This window comes from Suricata suricatta, chromosome 9, assembly GCF_006229205.1.
Source record: "Suricata suricatta isolate VVHF042 chromosome 9, meerkat_22Aug2017_6uvM2_HiC, whole genome shotgun sequence".
Lineage (NCBI taxonomy): Eukaryota > Metazoa > Chordata > Mammalia > Carnivora > Herpestidae > Suricata > Suricata suricatta.
The window spans coordinates 133,181,866-133,205,056 of NC_043708.1; the positions used below are offsets into that span (position 1 = coordinate 133,181,866).

Consider the following 23,191-nt stretch of genomic DNA (forward strand, 5'->3'; position numbering starts at 1 on the left):
CTTATATATAATATAGTAAATATATGTGTAAAATAAAGTATAAGAATATGATATATAAAATAAATGCATGTAACATATTTATGTAAAATAAAGTTTATAGAGAGGTATCCTCTATCTCTATATTACATATCAATACATATACTACTGTTTATCAGTATATCAATACATACATTATTGATATATGTATCAATAATATTGAGGTAGAGGATATCTATATATAAACTTTATTTTGCATAAACATACTGGATACTTATTTTATATGTTAAATACTTATATATACTTTGTTTCACATATATAATTACTATATTATATATGTAAACTTTATTAAGGTATTATTGACCTCCCACAAAATTCACCCATTTTATTTTAAAAGATTTTATTTTATTTAAAAAATTTTTTTATGCTTTTTATTTATTTTTGAGAGACAGAAAGAGACAGTGCAAGCAGGGGAGGATCAGAGAGAGAGGGAGACACAGAATCTGAAGCAGGCTCCAGGCTCTGAGCTGTCAGCACAGAGCCCGATGTGGGGCTCAAACTCATGGATCGTGAGATCATGACCTGAGCTGAAGCAGGATGTTTAACCCACTAAGCCACCCTTGTGCCCCACACTTTATTCCTTTTTAATGGCACATAATATTCCATTCTACATATATGCCACATTTTGTTTATCCATTTCCCAGTTCAGAGGTATTTGGGTTGTTTCTACCTTTTAGGTATTTTTAAAAGTTCTGTTGTGAATATTCATGTCCCTTCATGCCTCTGTGTGTGTGTGTGTGTGTCTGTCTGGAGCCATGTGAATATACAGCCTATACAAAATGTTCATGTTGCAAAATATTGTGTAAATGGCATGTGCAATCTTATAAAACAGATAGTAGCAAATAATGCATGTGGGCGCACATGCACATAGAATGATTTGATTCTGCTAAATAATTAAATAAGTACATAAAAAAGATTAGATGGCAGAAAGCTAAAATGTTAACAGTGTTGTCTCTGGGTGATGGGATGGTGGATAACTTATGTGTTTGTGTGCTTTTCTGTATTTCAACAAATTTTCTACTGTGAATATAAATTACTTTTGTAATCAGAAAAAAACCCACAGTGTTATTAGAAGAGAAAAATATATCCTTCCTATTCCATTTCTCCTGGGTCTTTACCCCTCTGGTACAGAATGACACCCTCTCAATAATGCAAAACGGGGAGGATGCAGGCTTTCTCTCTTTCCTATACAGTGCTGGTCACAGCATCTAGAAAACTGCAGATCCCCCCAAAATACCAAACGATTGTGAGGACCTCGAGATCGGTTTCCATGGCAACGCGACAAGGGCAGGACACCTCGTGAGCACTGCCCCAGCGTGGGGTCGGCCCAGCAGGCTGAAGGCCCATCTCCAACAGCCTGAGGTTGCCAAAGACCATGCGGCAATGAGATCAGGCCTCCCAAGGCTCAAAGCAAGGGACATCTCTTTAAACAATGGGACACTGGAAGTCTTAACTCATCACCCTAACTGTGGGGTTCCTTGAACTGCCATTTCTATTTACACGGCTGCAACAGATGTCACAATTCAGTATTTTTTTAAGAGCAGCACTTAAAAATGAAGTGTCCTTCCTCTATGCTTACCTCATGCATAATTTCATCGTGTTGCTTCATAATTACTCACTAGTCTACACCAGGCCTACCCCTTACGTTTGCGGGACCAGGAACAAGAGAATTATTGGAAGCCCATATCTCACACATCTGCAGATTTGAAAGTTGTAAGTCAAGCAACACACTGTTAAATATAGTATGTCCTATCCTCCTACCCTGTTAAATGTTATTTTCAGAATGATCTGAAGGGCAGGTAAGAATTTAGGTGTCCTTGGGCTCCTTGAAAGTTGGGACATGTTATGCCAGAGACTTGGCCCCAGCCTGCTCTCCTTCTCCTTCCCACAGCTGAAGGGCCCCACCCAGCCTGAAGCATGCCACACCCACACTCCCCTCTGCCATAACAGCAGCCGGCCCCTTGGCCCACCCCTGGGCTTGGCCCACATGCCCGCAGTGCAACCCACCCTTAGGAGAACAGATCGATGCAGAGGTGTGCGCATGGCATGGAAGTGGGCTCAGAGCCATTTTGCTGAGCAATTCTGGTTTAGGCAACTGCACATAGAAGGGGAGTGAGGCCAAGGCTCCAGGTGGTCACTTCCCATGGCCCGTGGACTTGTGGTGGCTGTAGGAAGGCCCTGAAACGTATGGGGTCCTTCTTAGCCAAGACTAGGAGATGGACTGGGTTTCTCGACCTTGGCACTACTGACATTTTGGGTCACGTAACTTTTGTTCAGGGGCTCTCAGTAACATCTACCTTCCATTGTGACAACCAAAACTATCTCCACGTGTGTCCCCTGGGCAACAAGTCACTACCAGTCATTGAGAACTGACTGCACTAGACTACAAAGCTCTTGAAGGTAGGAAGCATGGCAGAGTGCATGGCATTGAGCAGACACCCAGTGTGTGTTTTAAGGGTGAATCAATGAGCCATCTGTTCATGGCCTCGGAAATATTCTTGAAAGGCCCTGTTCTCCTGGGGAGGACTGTCAAGTACTGGTGCCAAAGGGCATTTCAGAACAAGCTGAGAGCAGTGCTTCTCCCTGAGGTATAAAAGATAAATCTGGGGTATGAAGGTACAAATGATAAGAAGTAAGAAGAACAGCACCACACACCCAGGACAGCCTGAGATGTGCACAGTTAACCCAAGGGTCTCTAGGATGTCATGAACTTCACAGTCGTATCTCCCTCTACCAGAACTGCCCAGGTCAGGAGTGTGAGGGAGGGGCCAGTGTCTCTAAACTTAAACAGACACTCCTACGGGTCCTGGCAGAGCATTGCTGAGCCCCACATGTTCCTTAGATAAATCCAAATGTGATGCACTTGGAGGGCTAGGATGCACTTCTGACCTGCAAGGTGCTGATTGTAAATTTCCTTCATTCCATGCCATTCATTCCACCCTCTTTTACCATCAGGATTTTAAAACCCTATTCGTGATGAGTCTCTTCAATCAGCCAGTCATGCTAACTGCTACAGCAAGCCCATGCTCCTTCTCCAGAGCAAACAAACATCCACCACTCAGTTTTTTTTCAGAATGAAAGTTTTTCTCGTGTATTTCCCATATTCCTAGCGACTGAGTATCTGCATAATCAGTGGTATCCGCATGAAGAAATGGGGTTCTTGAGGGTAGCCCTACACTGGAGCAAAGCACATGACTGGTATCATTCACTGACAACAAAGGAACCTAAACTTAATTAGAGAAGCTGCTTGCGCCTCAGTTTCCCTATGGCAGCAGGTCTCAAAGTGTGGTCCAGACACTCCTGGTAGCCCCAAGACCCTATCAGGAGAGCCATGTGTTAAAACTATTTTCCTAGGAAGGTCTAAAGCCTAAGGTCTACTAAGGTCTACTGAGATGGTCTATGCTTTTTTCCCCCCTCTCGTTCTCTTACAGGTATATGTGAAGTTTTTCCAGTGGCTTCCTGTTGGATGATGACATCACCTGACAGCTAACTGGGATGTGTGCATGTGCTTGTGTTTTTAAAATCTTGCTCAGTTCTTGTTTCAACGGCAATAAATGGAGGTGGACTTAATCGACATACGTAAAAGCTCTTTAGGGTCCTCATAATTTTCAAGATTGTAAAGGGGTCCCAAGACCAAGAAGTCTGGGAGCCACTGTCCTACAGTAACAATGCTGGCCACACTTTTACATCACCAAAAGCAGGCAGTGGAGGGAAAATATTTGGAAGAACTTTCTGAGAGGTAGAGTAAGTTACTGAGTATAAAAATAAGTACATTTTCAGAGTTTTATAACAGGAGTGTCACTGTGACATTTTAGCTGCAAAATGTTCTCTAGGTTCTTCTAGGTGGGGAAAGAAAGAAGTCTAGAAAAAATAGCAGAAGTATTAATATTTTCAATAAAAGTAATACATAATAAACACAATAATGCTTCTTTGGAGGCTTACTGATGATCGATTTGTCCTTGGACTAGCTTCACCTCAACATCCCCAACCTGTCAAAAACTGGTTCCATTTGTTTGCATCTCTGAGAGGGTCCAAGGTGTGCAAAATAATTAGAGGCACAGGGACTGCGAGCGCATATGTATTTTTTGTGGAGAGAGAAGGGAGAGCATCTGAAGCTTGTCATTTTTAATTTAACTGCAATTCTGAGATTATCAGTGGATTTCAATTACCCATGCTATAGAATCAGGATGTGATTAGCAACTAGAAGCACTTTTTAAAACATCTAAACAACATCACTGTCTAAAATAAGCAGATGAAAGACCTCATTCTTTCCAGCTTTAACACTAATCCTTCTATCACCTCTGATTTGCCCTTTTTAAATTTCTTTAAATCCTTTTTTCTCCCCCTCACATAACATTGATGCTATTTTCTCTGCCCTCCACCCCTACCCAGACACGGAGGTGTTCTGAACACAAGGCACCATTCACTTCCCCAGCGTACCCAGAAAAGGCAGATGATAATTGCCTGTATTTTGCAAATGGAACATATCAGAAGATAATAATGATGAAATAATACCAACATGGCCAATTGGAAGCCAGACTCAAGCCAAGATGGTTCACACCCATACGAGAGCACTGTGCAAGCTGGTGGGTACGGAAAGAGGTGGTGAAGGACATGCTGAGATCCTTTAAGAGGAAGAGACAATACCTGCTTTTTGCAATAACTGTTTCTAGAAATTGCCTCCCCCCAACTCCCATGTCAAAGGACTTGAAATTTTTAATTAATATAATAATAGTAAGAGTGATCAGAAAACAATAGTAATAATAGTAATGATGGTAAGTAATTCACGGAGAGGTCGATAACATGTCACTAACAAGGAAAGTTTTACCAGTTCAAGGCTGGGGCAGGTAAATAATGGAACATGAACCACCATCTTAAGCCTGGCCACTTCTCTACAGCCTGCTTCCATCTTCTGTGCTATAAATAATTCAGAGTTTTCTTTTTTCTTAAATATCACAAAACCAAGTTGGAATCTTTATGTGAAGGATTCTGCTGTGTCCCTCTCTCCCTCCTCCTCTCCCTCCCTAGCCAGCCCAGGCAACTCCCCAGAGAACGACCCCTCAAGCTTTAACATTTATTCTTTGACATTTCAGACTATTTGTTAGGCAGAGCTGCCTTCTTGAGATCAAAGTCGGAAAATCTTGCTGAGAACTCCCGCTTGGCCCTGTCCAACTGTGACAGAGAGGGTCTATTAACCCCCAAGCATCTGCTTCCTTCCTCATCCAGAGAAATCCACCGAGCCTCATGCAAAAGGGCAGCCATCTCTTGCTCTCTCGCTCTCCCTCTCAATTCCCTCCCCTTGCTTTCAAGCCCCCCGGCATTTCAGTAGGGGGCAAAGGTATTCTTCACATGTGATACATCAAGACACTCAGCAGAGAGAGGTGACCCCAAAAACCAAAGGATGTCCCCGACCAGGAGACAATAATGACTCATGGGAATATGGCATATGGTTAGGTAGAGTCTTTTATCTGAGGATTAGCAAGTTTAGAGACAAATATGGAACATGGAAAGGGAACTTACCCCAAGTCATTTTACTAGTGGAAGACTGAGATTGAACTCCAGATCTTCAGTTCTATGTATGCCCCCTAGATGATGTCACCTCCACCAGCCTGGGAGTGTGGCCAGGGTTAGTCTGAAACTCTTATGTGAAATGACTTACCATTTTCTTCTGAGATACCACAGTGACGGTTTCCTGCTCTTCACAACAGTACCCATCCACCAGCTCCCAGAATCATTTCTGCCTCTATGCAGGGCAGAGGGCAGAAGCAGGGACTGAGTCTACAGCTGAGCAAAGGTACTGGAGTGTGGTCGTTCATCTTGATATAAGGTCAGTGGTGGATTAACATCCTACTTCAATATTTAAGAGAAAAAGCTCGGGCTGCACCATAACCCAGTGTTACCTAAAGTGTGTGTGTTAGTCTGTCGATAGGTATTAAGAGAAGTCTATGTTCAATTAGATTGGAAAAGTGGCAGGATAAAAGGTTTATTTAAAGGAGGACTTCTCAGAGCCTTTAATATCCTAATATGTGTTGTGAATCTATGAGAGATTGGCTACACCATGCAACATTCTCCAAAGTTATTTGATGGGATCTTAGGGAAGCCTTGTTGCAGCCAATGGAAAGGAGAGCACTTGATCCTGACAACATTGTTTATTACATCATTTATGTGATAACTGGAGTAAAAGGAAAAGGTTTCTCTGAAAGTTGAGGACTCAAATTATGAGAGAGCCATATTGCAGAAACTGAAGCTTTGTCCAGAAAACTAATCAATTCACAGGAGACAATAGTTGGTCAAGTGACTAACCCCCTAAAGCTACTAAGATGGCCAAAAACACCATCCTGAAAATGCACAGTGAGTTATTCTGGTCTTCTTCACGAGGAGATTGGCCATTTGGTGTCAGAGGTAACTAGTGGCAACTGCTTGTTATGGTACCAAAATGCCAAACCGACAGCCATAAAGATGGAAGGATTCCATGAGTCATTCAAACATGGACTCAGAATTTAAATTCTCCCAAGAAGGATATTCTCAGAATCTAGTCTATATTTGTGAAGCCTTCTCTGCCCCCACTGACTGTGGGAAAGAACGGACTCAAGTTCTCACTGGCTCCGTGCGGCATCTGGCTTCCTCTGAAGTGAAACGCTTCAGTCCCAAGCTGTGGCCCTCAGATAAGAACTGCCAGAGTCACAGGTGCTGGATGTGATCTCTTGGCCAAACTGAACTTACAAAGACTGTGGCTCATGACAAAAATTTCTGTGAGATTTCCCCTCAGGCTCCCTGTTATGTGAGTTTTCCCTCAGAACTAATAGCAAGAAAAGGCTAACTCTTTGGTGTATATAGAATAGAAAGGCTGGACTCAGCATCTAGCCTGCATTCTGGAATGTTCTTTCTCACCGAGACTGTCTGAAGGAGGGACTGGGAGCAGCACCCACATTTGTTGGTCCATGGGACACAGGCTTTAGGACTTGCCCGTTCTTGACTTTGGCAGCAGAAGGGCAGATCTTGGGGACAACTTGTCCAGCCTGATAAAGATGAGTGACAGGAGTCTTGCAGGTCCAGAGGTCTCCTGTGTCAGGGATCTAAACCTTCTCAATTTCAAACTCAAGGACTTTCCATGGTATGTGTTCCCGGTACCCCCGAGAACCTTGGCCGTGTGAAGTAAGTATTTCCCCAGGCCTGTGCAGCCGATTAGAGAGCCACATCACAGACTACAGACAAGTCCCCTTCCAAATAGATACCTGTGACCCCTTCCCACAGCCCCACACCCTCTCTTTCCCCGGAGAAGTCCATGTGAGAGCCAGGATAGCATGACCTTTGGCCAAAGGCTGTCGCAAACCTTGCAGAGTAAAAAGCACATGGTGTTGCCATTTCAAAACAACATCCCAAAATCCAAAACAGACGAAAGCTGGTGTGAGCTTCAGAGTAAAAGGAGGTGGCATTTCAGAGCTCTGTAAAGGAAGTGTCACCCACCCATATTTGACAGCAATAAATCACCTTTCCGTGGAAAGGTCTCTGCTCTTCTCACTGCAGAACTAACTTGGGGACAAAGGAGGGAAGCCCGTGTCTTTTTAAGGGAGCTAGGCCCATAGCTCCAGGGAAGTCCCCAAAGGCAGAACGCCGGCTTCATGCTGCGGCTGTGATAACAGCTCGCGGACAGCAGGAACTGAGGAGGGAAGATGGCCATGAAGATAGGCTGGGTGTCACTACTAGCCACCAAGGCCTCAGGCATTACTTACCATCGTCAGGCTTGGCCGGGGGAGGGCAGGGGTATCTGAGCTGACGTGACGCTCCACCCCCCCAAACTGTGATGAAGCCACAGACCAGACAGCACCTCCCTGCAACTCATTCATACCTTCGGCTGGCTCACTGCTTGGTCTTCAAACCCTTTCCATTGCTGAGTGGAGAGTGTTGACCATCCCTCCAAACCCTCAGATATCACTGACGCTGCTGTGACAGGGGTGCAGGGTGTGAACTGGTCTGACAGGGGTGCTGGGTGTGAACTGGTCTGAGAGGGTGTGGGGTATGAACTGGTCTGATGGGTGCTGGGTGTGAACTTCTCTGACAGGGTGTGGGGTGTGAACTCTGACAGAAGTGCTGAGTGTGAACTGCTCTGACAGGGGTGCTGAGTGTGAACTCCTCTGACGGGTGCTGGGTGTGAACTGGTCTGACAGGGGTGCTGGGTGTGAACTGGTCTGACAGGGGTGTGGTGTGAACTGGTCTGACAGGGGTGCTGGGTGTGAACTCCTCTGACAGGGCTGCGGTGTGTGAATTGCTCTGGGCTGCAGGGTGTGAACTGGTCTGACAGGGCTGCAGGGTGTGAACTCCTCTGACAGGGCTGTGGAGTGGGAACTGCTCTGACAAGGGTGCGGGGTGTGAACTGGTCTGATAGGGGTGTGAGGTATGGGGTTGCTCAGCATCTCTGCCTCTTGCAAGAGCCAAGCCTGGTTCCCATTATGCCATGTACCCCTCTGTGGGCTCTTAGCCAAGTCAAATTTCTCTACATCAGAAAGGCCTCTGGCAGCTCCTGTTTGCAGAGAGGGTCCTGGGAAAACACCATGATGCTGAGCAGCTCAGGGTGGCCTCTGGTACTGTGCAGAGAGCTCACATGTCTCTGGTTTTCTAGATTTCAGAAGTGTCACCAAAGCCCTCAGCCGCGACCCCTCTACAGCGCTGGCTCTTCTCTAGGAACTGGGGAATCCTGCCTCTCCTCTCTCCCCCACATAGTCCCAAATTCGTTCCCAGAGTGCACCTGCACGGACTGAGCCTCGCCTTGGGTTGGAGGCCTTTGACACAGAATTGGAGCCAGCAGCATCCTGTATGTCCCTGCAGGATGTGGGATCCCCAGAGACCCTCCTGCCTGCCTGTCCTTGCCAAGGGTAGCCAGCGGGCCTCATTCAAGGCCAGTCCTGACACTCCCTCATCCGCCCCAGCTCTCACCGTCCTCCACCCCACCGCGGAGCACACAGAACACTCGTGCCACACCCAGGTATCTCGTGATGGAGGGGCAGTGTCCTGATGGACAGGGACAAAAGTACAGAGAGGCCTCAGACCTCATGCCCCATGCAGAAATCTCCCCGAGCGAGCAGAGCGTCAACTCCAAGGAGGCCCCTGGGTTCCCGGATGTACCACCCACCGCGCAGGAAGAATTGGGATTAAAATCCTACCTAAATGGATCTGAGAATCCTGATGGAATTTTGGAACAAGCCCCCCCCCTCCCAAAAACCAAACAGGGGACCCTTATCTCTTGCCAGCAAACACATCTTCTTCGACTCACTTTGGGGTTCACATGGGGTTGAACAGGGAATCTCACTTGGCTCTGAGAGTGGTATTCTCAGACCCAGGCCGAGGTTTTGTGGAAGGTGGGAAGTCCGGGGGGTGGTCACGGGATTTCTGATGGCGAAGGGCAGAGCCAGGGCCACTCCAGGCAAATGCAGGCTGCAGCAGCTTTGCCCATATCGGCCCCATGGAAGAATGGAGAGGGTGAGCCCCAGGCCCCGTGGGCAATCTGGCTTCAAACCAGGCTCCTGCGGCTCCTTTGCTCCCGGCTGCCCCACCACCTTCTCCGCTGTCACACATCAGAGTTTCCCTCCATTCCTGTCCTTCCCAGAGGGGCCCCAGAGAAGCCTGCATCCCTACCCCCACCACCCCTCTCCTCCTCCCCTCATTTCTCTCTCCCTTCCGGAACCACGCCAACAGCAATGCAGGAGTCTACCCGGAGCTCAGTCCCCACACACTGAAGAACGAAGGCCCCCTTCCTGATCCGTGTCTGGCAGAGCTCAGCACCAGAACCCTCCTACATCGACCTGCCCACTCTCGTCCCGCCTCCGTGCCACCAAACCGCCTCCTGCCCCTCACTACTTGTGTCGGAGATGCGTGAACCACCATTCATGCCTGGGCTTGGCCTGTGGAAACCGGGACCCAGGCAGGAGAGGCATCCAGCCACAGTCACACCAGTGCTGAGGTCACACCTGTGGCTGAGAGTTGGCGATGAGGGCGTGGCGGCCGTGAGCTTGGCTGCGGAAGGAATTCCCACACAAGAGGGAAGAGCCAGGGCAGCCCAGAGGGCAGATTCTTGGCTTCCACATTACACATGCTTAGCGTGGGTTCTTTTCCTGGGTAAGAAGCACGTGGCTGGGTTTCGACACACCGGGAGGTCTTTCCAATGGGGCAAGAAAGTTTGAATATGGATGGATGGGAGGAATCAGGCAAGGATCTTCCTTCCACCACCTTCCTGTCCGAAGCTGCCCACACTTGCCCAGACATGGTGGGCCTCACCCAACAAGCCCTCCCCCAACATCAAAGATGCTACCATGGTCTGCCTGGGAATCTTGCTCACCACAAGCCAGATAATTCACCTTAGACCTAAGACCCACCACACTTTCAGGTGCCCAGGGTCATGAAACGCTAGAATAGAATGAAGAAGAAAACATTGCAGACCTTGGGTGGTGACCAAAGGAGGTTAGGGGGGAAGGTATCAGGCCTTGGAGAGCCCTGGAAAACTTGTTTGCCTTGGGAGGGGTGGGTGTGCAGCCCCCCCAGACTGCAGCCTTCCAGAAGCAGAAGATAGGCTGCTTTGTGGAGCACATGGTGAAGTCCAGGAGACCTCTTGGCAGCCCTGGTTCTGCAGGTCACAAGCTGTGAAAACCAGGGCTGGTTACTTTCTGAGGGTCCGCTTCCTCCTGGGTCAAAGGTGCCTGGCTTTGAGCAGGTCTGCGTGAGGGACTTCATGGCTGTTGTCAGTGTCCCACAGGTGGGCCCCTTCTTGGGTGCTTGGGAACCAGTTCCAGGGTCTGGCCATGGAACCCTGGTGAAAAGCTCTCGTCCTTCCTAGAGCAGGTCCCTGGAAGGCTCTACCCCTGTCTTCGCCACTGTATTGAAGGATGCAGCAAGTTTCCCGCTCTCCAGGCTCGAGAGAGTAGGGTTCAGAACCAGCCTTCCTCAAACACCCCTTCCAGAAGGGTGTCCCATCCCACACCCGGCAGACACGCCGGCTTCCTGGCCTGAAAACCACTGTGTGAAACCCTCCGGGGGAGATTCCAAACCCAGAAGGTCTGGCTGGTCCCTGGAGCCTCCCTGCACAAAGCCAGTACCGGCAGCATCCTTCTGGGCTGAGCTGTGCTCTCCGGCTCTGCTCTGCGCCAGGTCTAACTGTCCCAGAGGCTCTAGCACTGGAATAAGGGCCTGGGACTTCGGGGCCCAGCAGCAAATCATGGAAAACAGAGTTCTGGACGTTAAACGCTGCTCTCTCTGGCTCTTCAGACCTTTCAGCTCTCCTCAGATCTCACTCACAGCACCAGGCCTGACCTTGTACTTCACAGGCAAAATAGGAGCCACCAGACAAGTCCTCGTGCCCTTTCCTCCCCCAACCCTCTAACCCCCACCTCTCCACGTGTCTCCTGCTGTGTTTCAGAGCCCTCCCTTCACAGGGATTGTGGGGCCCCTCCCTCTGAGCTGTGTCCTGTCCCTCCCCTCTTCTCAGGGGCCATTTCCATTCATCATCTTCTCTCCCAAAGATCCAAGGCTCCGTGCACTAGACTAAAACAAAGGTCAAATCTCTGTCTTGTTAAAAATGAGATTTTTTCCCCCCATGGTCCCAAAGACAGTCCCTCCCCTAGGGCATCCAAATCCCAGCCCTGGAACCACCAAGGACAGGAGAATGCGAAGCCGGGGCAATGGCCTCCCCAGGCCATTCTAGAGAGGAACTTCCATTCAGCGGAAGACTAGGGGGAGCTCAGACTCAATTTAAGTAGGAGATTAAGTCAATGAGAGTCAGGAGAAAAAGCACCACCCTAGTCTGACCACATCCCTGTTGGACCTGTGCCCTGAGCTCATGCACCTGCTCTACCTGGGTCACTGTTACCAGGAAGCGAGGCCCAGTGTAAGGTCCAGTCCCACCCAGGAACCCTTCCTCAGCCTTGTCCTCCACTCTTGCTCCAGGTGTTCTGAATACAGAGGCCCCTCTTCCTAGATGGAAGATGTGATAAGCTACGGAAGGCATGGCAACCCCTTCCAGCTGTGTCAGGGCCAGGAAGCTGGGGCACACAGCCGTGCCTGGCTCACCGACACATTCTACTCTCGGTAGGACCCCCATGACTGCCTCCCACTTTCCGCAGCCCACGTGGGCCCCATGGAAGAGTCCGACCCACCTGAGGGTGTGCGTGCAGATGTGTGGATGGGGTGTCCCTGAATGGTGAGCAGCCTGGCCTGTAAGCCCAGAGCCCAGTCCTCCTCTGGCCAAGGTCATGTCCGCAAGACACAGGGAAGGTGCAAACCAGTTCCATGCAAGGGAAAATCCTATCACCCTGCTGGTGCGAGGGTCCTTCAGTTCTACTCCCCAAATCTATTACACATCAGCTCTGAAGGAAGGATCTTGGTAAGCCTTGGTGGCTCAGGTAACAGAACAGTCCCAAGGCCACCAAGGAGGGGAGGGTCTCAGTGGCCTGAGCAGTGTCTGGAGGAGTCCGGTTTGAACCTTGCTTCCACCTCTTGTGCTGTGTGACCCTGGGTGAATCGCTCAACCTCTCTGTACCTCTAATTCTTCCTCAATAGGCTGAGGAAACACTTCATTAGATGGACTTGACCTATTTGGAGGAGTCTCAATGAAAACAACCAAAGTGATAGATTGCAAACACTTCTGTAAACAGGACTGAAGCTACGAAGCTTCTTTAAAGGAGTAACAGTAAAATAGGTGGGGGGGGAATGTGGGAATTTCTGGATCTTTAATAGTCTTTGCAGAATTGCCAAATAAGAGGTCTGATGCAGTCATTTCATTAGAAAATAAAGTGTTTATTAAGAAACTATACACTGAACACTCCTATAAGTCTCTGTGGAAATACAACGCCCCATTGTCATAGCACAAGGTGAGAAAATGGCAGAATAAAAGATGCTGGGGTGGATGGAGCCTGGCAGGCTGGAAATGAGGTAATGATTTACAATAATTAAAAAACATCGTCCTCAAGCTTACTCCTTAAAGCCACACTCGGGAGGAGGCCTTGGCCCAGAGGGTCAGCGGGACATGATGGGGAAGAGCCTGACAGGAAGCGTCAGTGGGGAGGGTATCGGGAAGCTGGCAGGAGCTGGAAAAACACGTATCTCAAGGCCCTGGAGGAAACCTGAACCCCCCACGGGATACGCTGGATGCTACAGTGTCTGGGAGGCCACCCCAGATACGGGCCAAGAACCCAGAAAGTAACCCCCGGGAGGCATCTGCAGGATCAGGCTGGGAACTCGGGCACAAAGAACCCCATCCATAGGAAGCAAAAAGGAAAACCTTCAGTGGGAATCTTAATTCCTGCATACATCTGCCAAAGGCAGAGAATCTATTCTCTGTTGCTGTGCATCACCGCCCCAAAACTTCAGGGGTGAAAAGCCACCACCATCTTGTCCTAAGAGCTCCCCACGGGAGACCCGCTGTTTCGTGCTCTCCACCAACCCCTCAAGGGGCAGCCGGTGCTGACTTCCCACAGTGGAGGCACCTGGGCCAACCAACATGGCAGCTAGTCTGGGAGAGGTTCAGGCTCTACCACAATGTCTTTCCTATCAGAGCTGGGGGAAGGCATCCCTTTCCCTTTCCCTCTCCCGCTCCCGAGTGGGTCAAGCTGAAAATGGCAGGGGGTGGGGGGAAACAAACCCCCTCTTTGGGAGAGAGTGGCCACGGAGTAAGGCATGAGTCAAAGCAAGCAAAGTAAACACATATATTGACCAGAGAACAGGAGGACACTTCCACTGGTGCCATGAGAGGGGCTGGAGGAAGCCAAGTTTTCCTTCTCTTCCCCTTCAGTTCATCTTGGCCTTGAAATGGTGATTCCACTGGGTTCCGAAAGTTCTCAGAGTCAAGAGTAAGTGAAAGTGGGGGTAGAGAGCCAATCCTGGGATCAGGGACTCGGAGGAAGGGCCTTGGCCCCTGACTCCCTCGGTCCCTTGTGGTAGGACGGCCAATGGATGGGCAAAGCCTCCTCCAGCAAAAGCTCGTCTGGACTGCAGATCTAGGGGCCAAGGAGTTTTCTAGTATCACACTCACTGTGAGCCATTCCAGAAAGAAGAGGAAGGTAGGGGAAAAGGTGTCCAAAAAACGTATTGGTTTTTTTCCACCAAAGTAAACCAAAAAAAACAAAAAAACAAACGAACAACCCAAAACCACAAAAAATATATAGATAGATAGAAAATGATTGGTTTTCATTCTTTCCTCTGAGACCTAATCTGGCGCCAACACAGTGGGGCCTGGCTCCCTCTCTCTCAGCGCGTGGTCTCCACCTCTGCTTAGCTGCTCTTCCCCACCGGAGGCTGCAGGGCGATGAGGTCACTAAGGACAGCCTGGTATCCTAGGGAGACCCACTTTCCAAGCAGGGTAACTGAGGCCGGAGCACGGCTGGGCTTCCGTCAGGCTTTCTCATGTTGGCTGAGTTGTTTTTGTAAAGCAAGAGGATGGCTAGTGTGTTTAAAAGATGGTTCTTGGTGCACAGGTTTTTAATTCTCTTTATCGGCTCTAAAGATGGTGGCAGGAGCTGCCCCGGAGGCCGGGGAAAAAAGGAGCACAGTGATGACTGAGGGAAAGGGCCACCCTGCCAGTGGCAGATGGGGAGGACACCCATCTCGGTGGCAGTCAAGGGTGCAGCGGCACTGGCGGCTCATGCGGTTTCTACTTAGCATCCCCGGATCCAAAGAGAACAGCGCCTAGAGCTTCCCACCTCTCAGAGGGCCCAGCCTACCAAGGTGACATCAAAACAGGGAGGCTTAAAAGGAGTTTTTTTTAAAAGCCATGACGTCCTTTGCTGAAATAAGCACTGACATCCTCAACATAGATGCCATGGTTAAGAGGCTTGGAATGTCCGGGAAGGCTTATTGGATTCAACATAATTTCTCTGAAACCTATAAAAAACAAAAACAAAAGAACAGAAAAACAGAAAAAAGCAAAATAAAGTAAAAACCAAAACCCCCAAAGAAGACCAAAACTAGGAGGGGAAACGGAGAGGGAGCTTGAAAGGGGGCAGGGGGAAAGAACGGGAGATATGGATACAGATCTATTGGAAACCCCATCAAATGAATTGTCAGCAAACGGGCTGGAGAGGAGCAGGGGATTAACTTAAAACCAAGCATGGTCAGAGAAACAGGAAACACTCCATTTGGCTGTGGCCTCCCGGAACCGAGGAAGGGAAGGGAGCAAGACACTGGGGGGTGGGGGGGCTGGGGGGGGGCTTGGATTGTCTCAGAAGAGCAGAACCAGCCTCATCTCAGGAAGGGGCACAGCCACTAGGGTCACTGGGGTTGGGAGAAAGAGGTGGGAGGGAATGAGTTCTCAGAACTTGCGTTGTTAAGGGACCAGAGGGCCACTTCTAACCCTAGGAGCTGGAATTCTATAGACTCCCATGACCATACCTGCAGGGGGTGGGGGGTGGGGGGTGAGGGGTGGGGTGGGGGAGCAGACACTATTCTTCCAAGCCTGCCAGCTCTCTCTCATTGACTTTTGGTCTCATTTCACCAGCTCAGTGGGAAATTTAGAAAACAATGGCTGCTCTTGCAGCCTTAGTGTAATTCCAAGTCTTCTAGAGGATCAAAATGTCCTGGAGGCATGACAATGGTGGCCACTTGCATGACAGCTCAGCTCCTTTCTGGCCACACTGCCATGGACTGAATTAGGATGTCCAGAGATGTGGGTGCTCCTGATCAAATCTCCAGATGGTGGCTTCTCAATCCACCCTGGATTATAATAATGTCTGTGAAATAATGTCTGTCCAGTGTGTGTGTGTATGTGTGTGTGCGCATGCACGTGCATGAGAGCAAGCCTATCTTTTCATGAAAGCTATGGGCAGGTATGTGAAGGGCACAGCGGACAGCCGGAGGTTGGGGATGGGATGGGGACAAACTGAGTTGGTTACATTGAGACTCTCCTCTCCTCATTCCTGAATCACATGATGCTCAAAACACAGTTGAGTAATCTGGACATTGGGCGCCCTCCATCTGCAGGGAGCAGGGTCAGATTAGTGAAGATAGACAGAAGCGTCCTTGTCCATGGTGTCATGTTTACAGAGAGGTTCAGCTTCAGGATGAGAGGTTTCTGTGATAGCTTCTCTGTGCTAACCAGGGATGAGGGCTCTCTTGGGTCTGAGGTAGAAGGAAAGGCACTGGTCTGGGCAGCCTGCCTAGGAGGTATGGAACTGGGACACCACTGTTCCTTCTCGAGGTTGTGGTCCTTCTCTTGCTTCTCCCATACCCTTTGCCTCAATCCTATGACATGGCCTCCCTGGAAGACTCCTCTGACCTAAGGGATTTTTAGGGCCAATCCCACACTGGACACCTAGTCATCCCCCAGTCCTCTGGGACATATTGGAGACTCCACGAGGTCTTAAGACCTGAAGAATCAAAATCGGTTGGGGGAGGGGTCTGTACTGCATACAAAGACGTCAAAGGAGGTAACTCACCATGTGACCTTGGGTAAGACACTTCCCCACTCTGGACCTCAGGCTCCTCATATATATAGTGAGTTGATGAGACTAGATGATCTCTATTGTCCTTCAAGTTTAATATCCCATGATTGTCTATGTTTGAAAAGACCCCTGGCAGAAGAGGCAGATACGGGGGAATTAATGGTCAGTATTGAGCCCCAAGCGCAGAAACACGGGGAAGTATTTTTCAAGTGCACAATGCCAGAAGCAGACGCCAGTTGTCCCATGCTTCATGGTCAATGCTGCTCTACCTACAGGGGCACCTGCTTTATCTCATGCAGAAAGTCCACACACACTGTCCCCAGAGCATCACACAGTGGCAGTAAAGCACCACCAGGGAGTCAGGAATGACTTGCCATCCCCATGAATTCTGTCCAACCCCTTCCCTGACATGCTTGGCTCTCCATCTTCCTCCTTGGGCTACAGCAACCTGAACTTGTGCCCATTATTACTTTTCTGGATGCCATTTCCAGGGCTGGAAGGGTGATTCTTATCACTTGGGCAATGATCCCACAAGTCCCAAGACCCTCTTTCTGTCCCTTTTCTAAGGAAAAAAAAATCCAGCTAATCTCAAAGAGGAAAACAACTCGATAAGGGAAAATGAAGAGGAGACGGGGCATTGGCGGGTGGAATGGCCAGTTTGGTCCCTCAACATATTTCTTGCTTGAGTTAAGGCATAAAAAGTTGGAACAGTAAATGCTGTTGGTTCAGTAGACCCAAGGATGACCACTCCTATGAAAGACTTATCATTATAGCTGGAGAGTGAAATCTCCATTGGAGGCCATGCAGCATCATGGGTCCTGGAAGGCTTCGTGTCGGATCCATTAAAGGAAGGGGCCAAGACTGCCTAAGCTTCTGCCAAGGTCCCTGAAGCTGCCTCCGTGAACATGAGCCTTTTCCCATATTAGCCGGGATCTGAAGTTTGTTTTCTCTGGAACTCTTTCCCAGGTGGAGCCTTTCCAAGATTCTAAGTGCTGAATCCTGATAGCATAGGAGGCACTGGTCCAAGATCCTGCATTCCTCCCCCTCTCTTGCTCTGAACAGTCCTGGAGCAGGAAGGAAAAAGCATCTGCTTGGGGGAGGGCAGGGGAAACCAGGACCACCGTGGACACTGACTGGGAAAAGCACAGATGGATGCAGGGATGGCCGAGGAGGGGCAAGCCCACCTCCAAAGAAGACTTTGCTCACCGTGCCCCATGGACCCCCCATGCTTCTAACCTTTTCCTCCATCTGGTGACAGCTTGACACAAAGTCGTGCAGCACAGAGTTCACTGTGGGTGCTCCATAACTCAGAACAGAGCCTGGTCTTCAGGGACTGTCTAGGTATAGGTTTCCTGAGAAGTGAGCCAGAGACTCTGGGAGAGTCTGGGGAAGGGAGGGGAGCTGGGAAGGCAGGCTGGGGGAGAAGGAGCGCTGGCACCCACGGTACTGGATGGAAGTACTGGAGCCAATCCCACCGAGCCAAAAGCAGGTCAAATCTTCAAGGGCAAGTGCTTCAGTATTCACTGCAGCAGAGAAGGCACAGTTCCGATGGCTGTGCAACAAACACAACAAACACAAAAGGGCCTAGACCTTCAAACCTCTCCATTTTTCTGACTGCCTCGCAGATCCCCATCATCTGTCCCTCTTTGTGGTCACCACAGCCCCACAGCTGACCCCTGGTCTCAGCAGCCTAGAGCCCCCAGCTTTCTGGCACCTGCCAGTGAGAACTCCCCCGTGTCTTCTCTGCCTACATACTTCTCACCTAGCTTCAGATTCTCAAGGCCTCCCTCTCTGTCCCTGTTTCTTCCTTTTGTTTTCTGACAGGATAATTTCATTACCTAACTCCATAACGTGGTTTAGGTTATGGCCTTGATAAAAGGCCCAATACCAAATGGAGCTCTATTGGATTATTTTCCAACATTTCCTCTTCAAATGTATTCGTTTGTCATCTTCAAGTTGCTACATCACATGAATGCTTAGCACTTACTTGAGAAAAGCACTTTATATTCAAGAGTGGGATGAAATACTCAGGGGTCCAGGGGCTGAGGTCATGGGTGCCTTCGTAGGAAACCAGAGGCCCAGAGCAATTCAGATCCTTGTCCAGAGAGAGAGCAGAAAGGGACAATAGGATAGAAGAAAGGGCCAGAGGCCTGCTCTGCACCATACCCCAGCCAGGAGGTATGCAGGAAGGCATGGATGAAGAAGGGAGCCACCAGCCCATGTCCAGCTGTAACAACCCTACCATCAGATGCATCACTGAGCACCTTGGCATGCAGAGATCTATGTAAGTTAGGGACAGCGCCAGGTCTTGCCTGCAGCTAATTCAGTATCGCCCAGTATCCTGAAAGGGCTGATATTATTAACTCCATTTTAAATGTGGGAAAACTAAGGCTCAACAGCATATTTAAAAAAACCAACCAACCGACCAACCAACCAACCAACCAACCAAGTTCACTTTGTGGCAGAATCTGATACCAACCCAAGCTCTATACCAAGTCCTTGTAACTATTATACTGAGCTCTACTCCAAAGTCCTTGTAACTACTTTCCAATATGACTTCCATTTGTTAAAAATTAATATTCAGGGAAAAGAGGCTGAATTGGAGGTCAAGGCAGCAGTGGTGGGGACATTCTCCAGGGGAGGCAGGACCTTTATATAAGGCTCCCCCAGATGGAGGGCTAGAGTCATCTTTCCTTACTAACAGCTTCCCTAGCCAGGGAGATGAGCATCCCCATGCCCGCCCCTGCCCTCCTCCAGCAGCTTCCTGGTCTAACCTTCCCCCAGGCTGCTTCATCTTCTGTGCTGCCCTTACAATAACACTTTGCATGGCCTGAAGGGACCTTCCAAGTAAGGAATCCCAAATTGTATCTACACATGGACACCATTTTGATGGCACTTCCGTTGAGTTTGGCTCAGGAAGAATGAAAAGTAAACCTGATCAAAGAGAGATGATAACGACTTTGGAGAGAAGAGAAGTTACCCAGAATATGGTCACACCCATAGAAAGAGTGTAGAATAGCTGAGAATTCCCCTAGGAAGCCAAGCATGGTGCCCAGAAGACCTCTCTTCCCAGCACCCTCCCCTAGGCCACCGTGTGAACAAGAGGGACAGGAAAGAGTGCATTATGGTAAAGAAAAGCTCCACCAAAGATATCTCTTGCTTCATTTCCTGCTTGTATGGGGCCAAGGAATAAAGGTCACCAGGGAGTCCCAGTGGTCCCTGGGACAGGACCTTTGCTCTAAACCTTTGGCTCCTGATGTGACTACTGCTCTGTTTTCGATCTAAGTTCTTTCTTCTGCCATTAGACGCAACACAAGGCTGCTAGCAATGACCCAGCTGGGTGAGACTTGAATGCTGGCCATGACATAGCTTATTTAAAATTCTCTTATCTCTTCTTCTTTTATTCTGAGGTTGAAAACCTAACCTATAGGCCATATGTGGCTCAGGGATATGTCTTTTTTCAGCACAATTTCTTTTTAAAATTTTAACTTAGTTGCCAACATTTAAAACTTGGGAGATTTTACATTTAAAATTTCCACATTTCTAGCTTCCCTTGAACATCCAAGAGTTCTGGCAATGCTCGGCCAGCTATTTCTGCACAGTGATAATCAGAGCAACATGGTTGCCACTCAATTTAGATAGGGCATGTGTTCTCTGCTTTTCCATGTACGCTACCACTCCCTATTATCGTCTACCTGGCCCCTTCCACTTACTTACAATACCTGCATGGTTTGTCTTAGAGTTTAAAACTTTACAATGAAGACAAAGCCAGCGCTAGGTTCTGGGCTGTGCATTGAAGGCCAGGCAACGCCATCTCAGCCCAGCCTTGCTGACTGGCCTTGTAATGACCAAACCCATGCTCCCTCTAGTCATGGTTAACAATTATAAAGAAGGGCCTCAACACCTACATCCAAGGGACAAACCTATCTGAGAAAGTAGAGAGAGTTCAGGAACTCAACCACATGGGTAAGAGGGCACTGCGTTTGGAAATAAAATTCCCAGTGAGAAAACATGCTGACGACCGTGTGCAACACTGTCTTTAGGGAGAAGGTGGCACTAGATTGTCACCACAGGCTGTGTGTTCCACATTGCTTACACGTAGAAGGCACCTGACCAAAGGCTGTCAAGTGCCAGCTATCAGGCCTCTTTTTACAGCCATTCTATTTCTTGGGACATGATTGTCCCAAGTATCCTCATATCCTGGCATTGACAAACATGCTACAAATGGTTCCACGGGATGCTGAAATGTACTTGGAACTGAAATGTCCCTCTTGTGTATTTCCTGGCTAAGAGCGTGGAACAGAAACCCAATATCAGTATGCAGTACCTCTTCTCACGCTGCTGCGCTACAACCTGGAAAATAAATGATGAGACTCCCCTGACTCATGTGCCACACCTGTTGTGTGCAGATGCTCCAAGGAAGGGGGCTGAGGCTGAATACACCCTAAATGTGATTTAGCCCATGGAATCATGCCCAAGGGAAGTCACGGCAGGAGGGCATCCACACCCAGGTGACATGTAAGGGCACGGAATACGGAGATCCTCAGATGACAGGAAGAGGGTAGCCCCCGAAGGAAGGCTGAATGCTCTTATGACACTTCCTGATGGGTATTTCCAAGGCTTGCACTCAGAAGTAGGAGGATGTGCTGGGGGGCACCACCCTTGGCATCAGGAAGACTGTCCCAACAATAAGCAGATCCTGGCTGAAAGGAATGAATGTTAGTCCCAGAGAAAGGGAAATTCATTCCACTCTATGATGTGGATGAAGTGACCTTTTAAAACCAAAATACTCCATAAGCCATGGAGTAAAATTAGTCATGTGTTCACCATTCTCAAAATTAACTTTATAAGGGACAATCTGAAACACCAGAACATCTCCTCTTCTTGTTTAGCTAAGAGGAGAGGGAGCCTCAGGTGTTGAGAACCTTTATCTTCATCCCCCCAGCCACTCCCTGAACTTCAAGATGCCTGTCTTTCTATTCAGCTTCCTTTTTCCCTTTCTTGATTCTTATTATTCTTTTCAAACCTTTGAAATATTCATGAAGTATAGAGAACAGCAAAACTATGTGCCCACCACCCAGTATTAACAACTTACAATATTCTGATATCTTCTTCCCAAATTTTGAGAGAAATCATACATTACAGCCATAGTTGTAAACCCAAATGAGTCTGTCCAAGATCCTGTTCCTGTGTTTATCCCAAATCAGAATTAACCACTTCCTGGAAATAGGAGATTATCATTTCTAAGCACCTTTGAATAATTTTGCTGCCTAGGTATATACCAATAAGCAAATCACAACATTATTTTGCCTAAACAAGGGATGTTTTCCAGATTTATCTATGCTGACCTTTGTTGATTCATGTAGCTCTCATTAATTTTAACTGATGTAGTCTTACATGCAAGCGTACTACAAATCATTTACCAGTTCTATCAACCACCATTTGTTTCCATTTTGTCATTATTAAAAAAAAAGTTGCAATAAATATTATCACACAAGTCTCTTCATGTGAGTGTGGGAGTTTCTCTAGAGTAGCGGTTGGCAAACTTTTCCTACATAAAGACAATGAATATTTTAGGCTTTATACAAATCATCAAATCTGTTGCCACTACTAAATTCTGCCATTGTAGTCTAAAAGCAAGCCATAGACAACACATAAATAAATAACCATGTTCCAATAAAACTTTATTTACAAAAACAGATGGGAGCTGCCTTTGGCCCTTGGCCCAAAGGACACCATTTGCTGACGTCTACTCTAGAGGTTTGTTACTCAAAGTGTGGGCATGTGGACCACCAGTGGCAGTGGCAGCAGCAGCAGTGGCAGCTGGGAGTTTCGTAAAAATGGAAAATCTGGCATCCCACTAAATCAACATCAGGTGATATGTGTGCAAAAAAATGTTTGAGAAGAATGGCTGGAGAGGATCTCCTTATAACTTAGAGTACATAAATCCTTCAGTGTGTTCTTTAATGTTTCCCCAAAGTGCTAGGACTCCTATTTCTATCATCACTAAATGGGTGAACGTCTTGCCCTATATCCCTATATCAGATATTATATTATACGTGGTAGATGTCATCTCCTTATATTTCAAGGTGTGTCTTCCTGATTACTTCTGAGGTTGTGTTCTTGTCTTAGCTGGAGTTTCCTGATCTGTGAACTGTCTATTCATAGCCTCTCCTCACTGTGCTTGTGTATCATATACAATGCGTGTGTAGATAGATATGTAAAGTATATATCTGTATCCATAGATACATAGATATGTGAAGTATGTATCTATATGTAATAGTTGTTGGTCTTTTTTATTTGTAGGCGCTTATTTATTTCTGTATGCAAATTCTCTGTTGGATACATGGGTTGGAATTATGTTCCTCTAGTCTATGGCTTGTCTTTTAACTTAGTATATGGAATCTTACATAGATTTGTTTTTAAACTGATATAGTCAAATGCACTAATCTTTCCCTTTATGATATTTATAATCTACTATTATATATATGCATAATATATATAATATGTAATGATTTGCAGTGACATATCAAAAATACACACATCTTTCCCTTTATGATATTTATAGTCTACTATATATATATATATAATATATACTGATTTGCAGTGACATATCAAAAATACACACACACCCACACATCTGTCTGTCTAGATTTATATAACTACCCACATATGCATGTATGTTTTCTGAGTAGTTAAAAAATATTATACTTTGACCTGTTTGTCTCTGCTGT

General features: G+C 47.7%; 1 protein-coding gene across 4 annotated transcripts in view; it reads right to left on the minus strand.

Moving 5' to 3' along the window:
• NTRK3 (neurotrophic receptor tyrosine kinase 3) overlaps window positions 1–23,191 on the minus strand; it is a 301,136-nt gene that overhangs the window by 79,483 nt on the left and 198,462 nt on the right. Inside the window, exons 12-13 of one of the 4 annotated variants that reach the window (XM_029952432.1) lie at window positions 16,452–16,586; window positions 12,799–14,901 (exon numbers count right to left, since the gene is read on the minus strand). The exons of 2 other annotated variants lie outside the window; for them this stretch is intronic. In XM_029952432.1, the coding sequence (XP_029808292.1) occupies window positions 14,783–14,901; window positions 16,452–16,586 (254 nt within the window). In that variant the 3' untranslated portion in view covers window positions 12,799–14,782. Of the gene's footprint in view, window positions 1–12,798; window positions 14,902–16,451; window positions 16,587–23,191 lie in introns of those variants that run through there. One more of the 4 variants, XM_029952433.1, reaches the window with a different exon arrangement.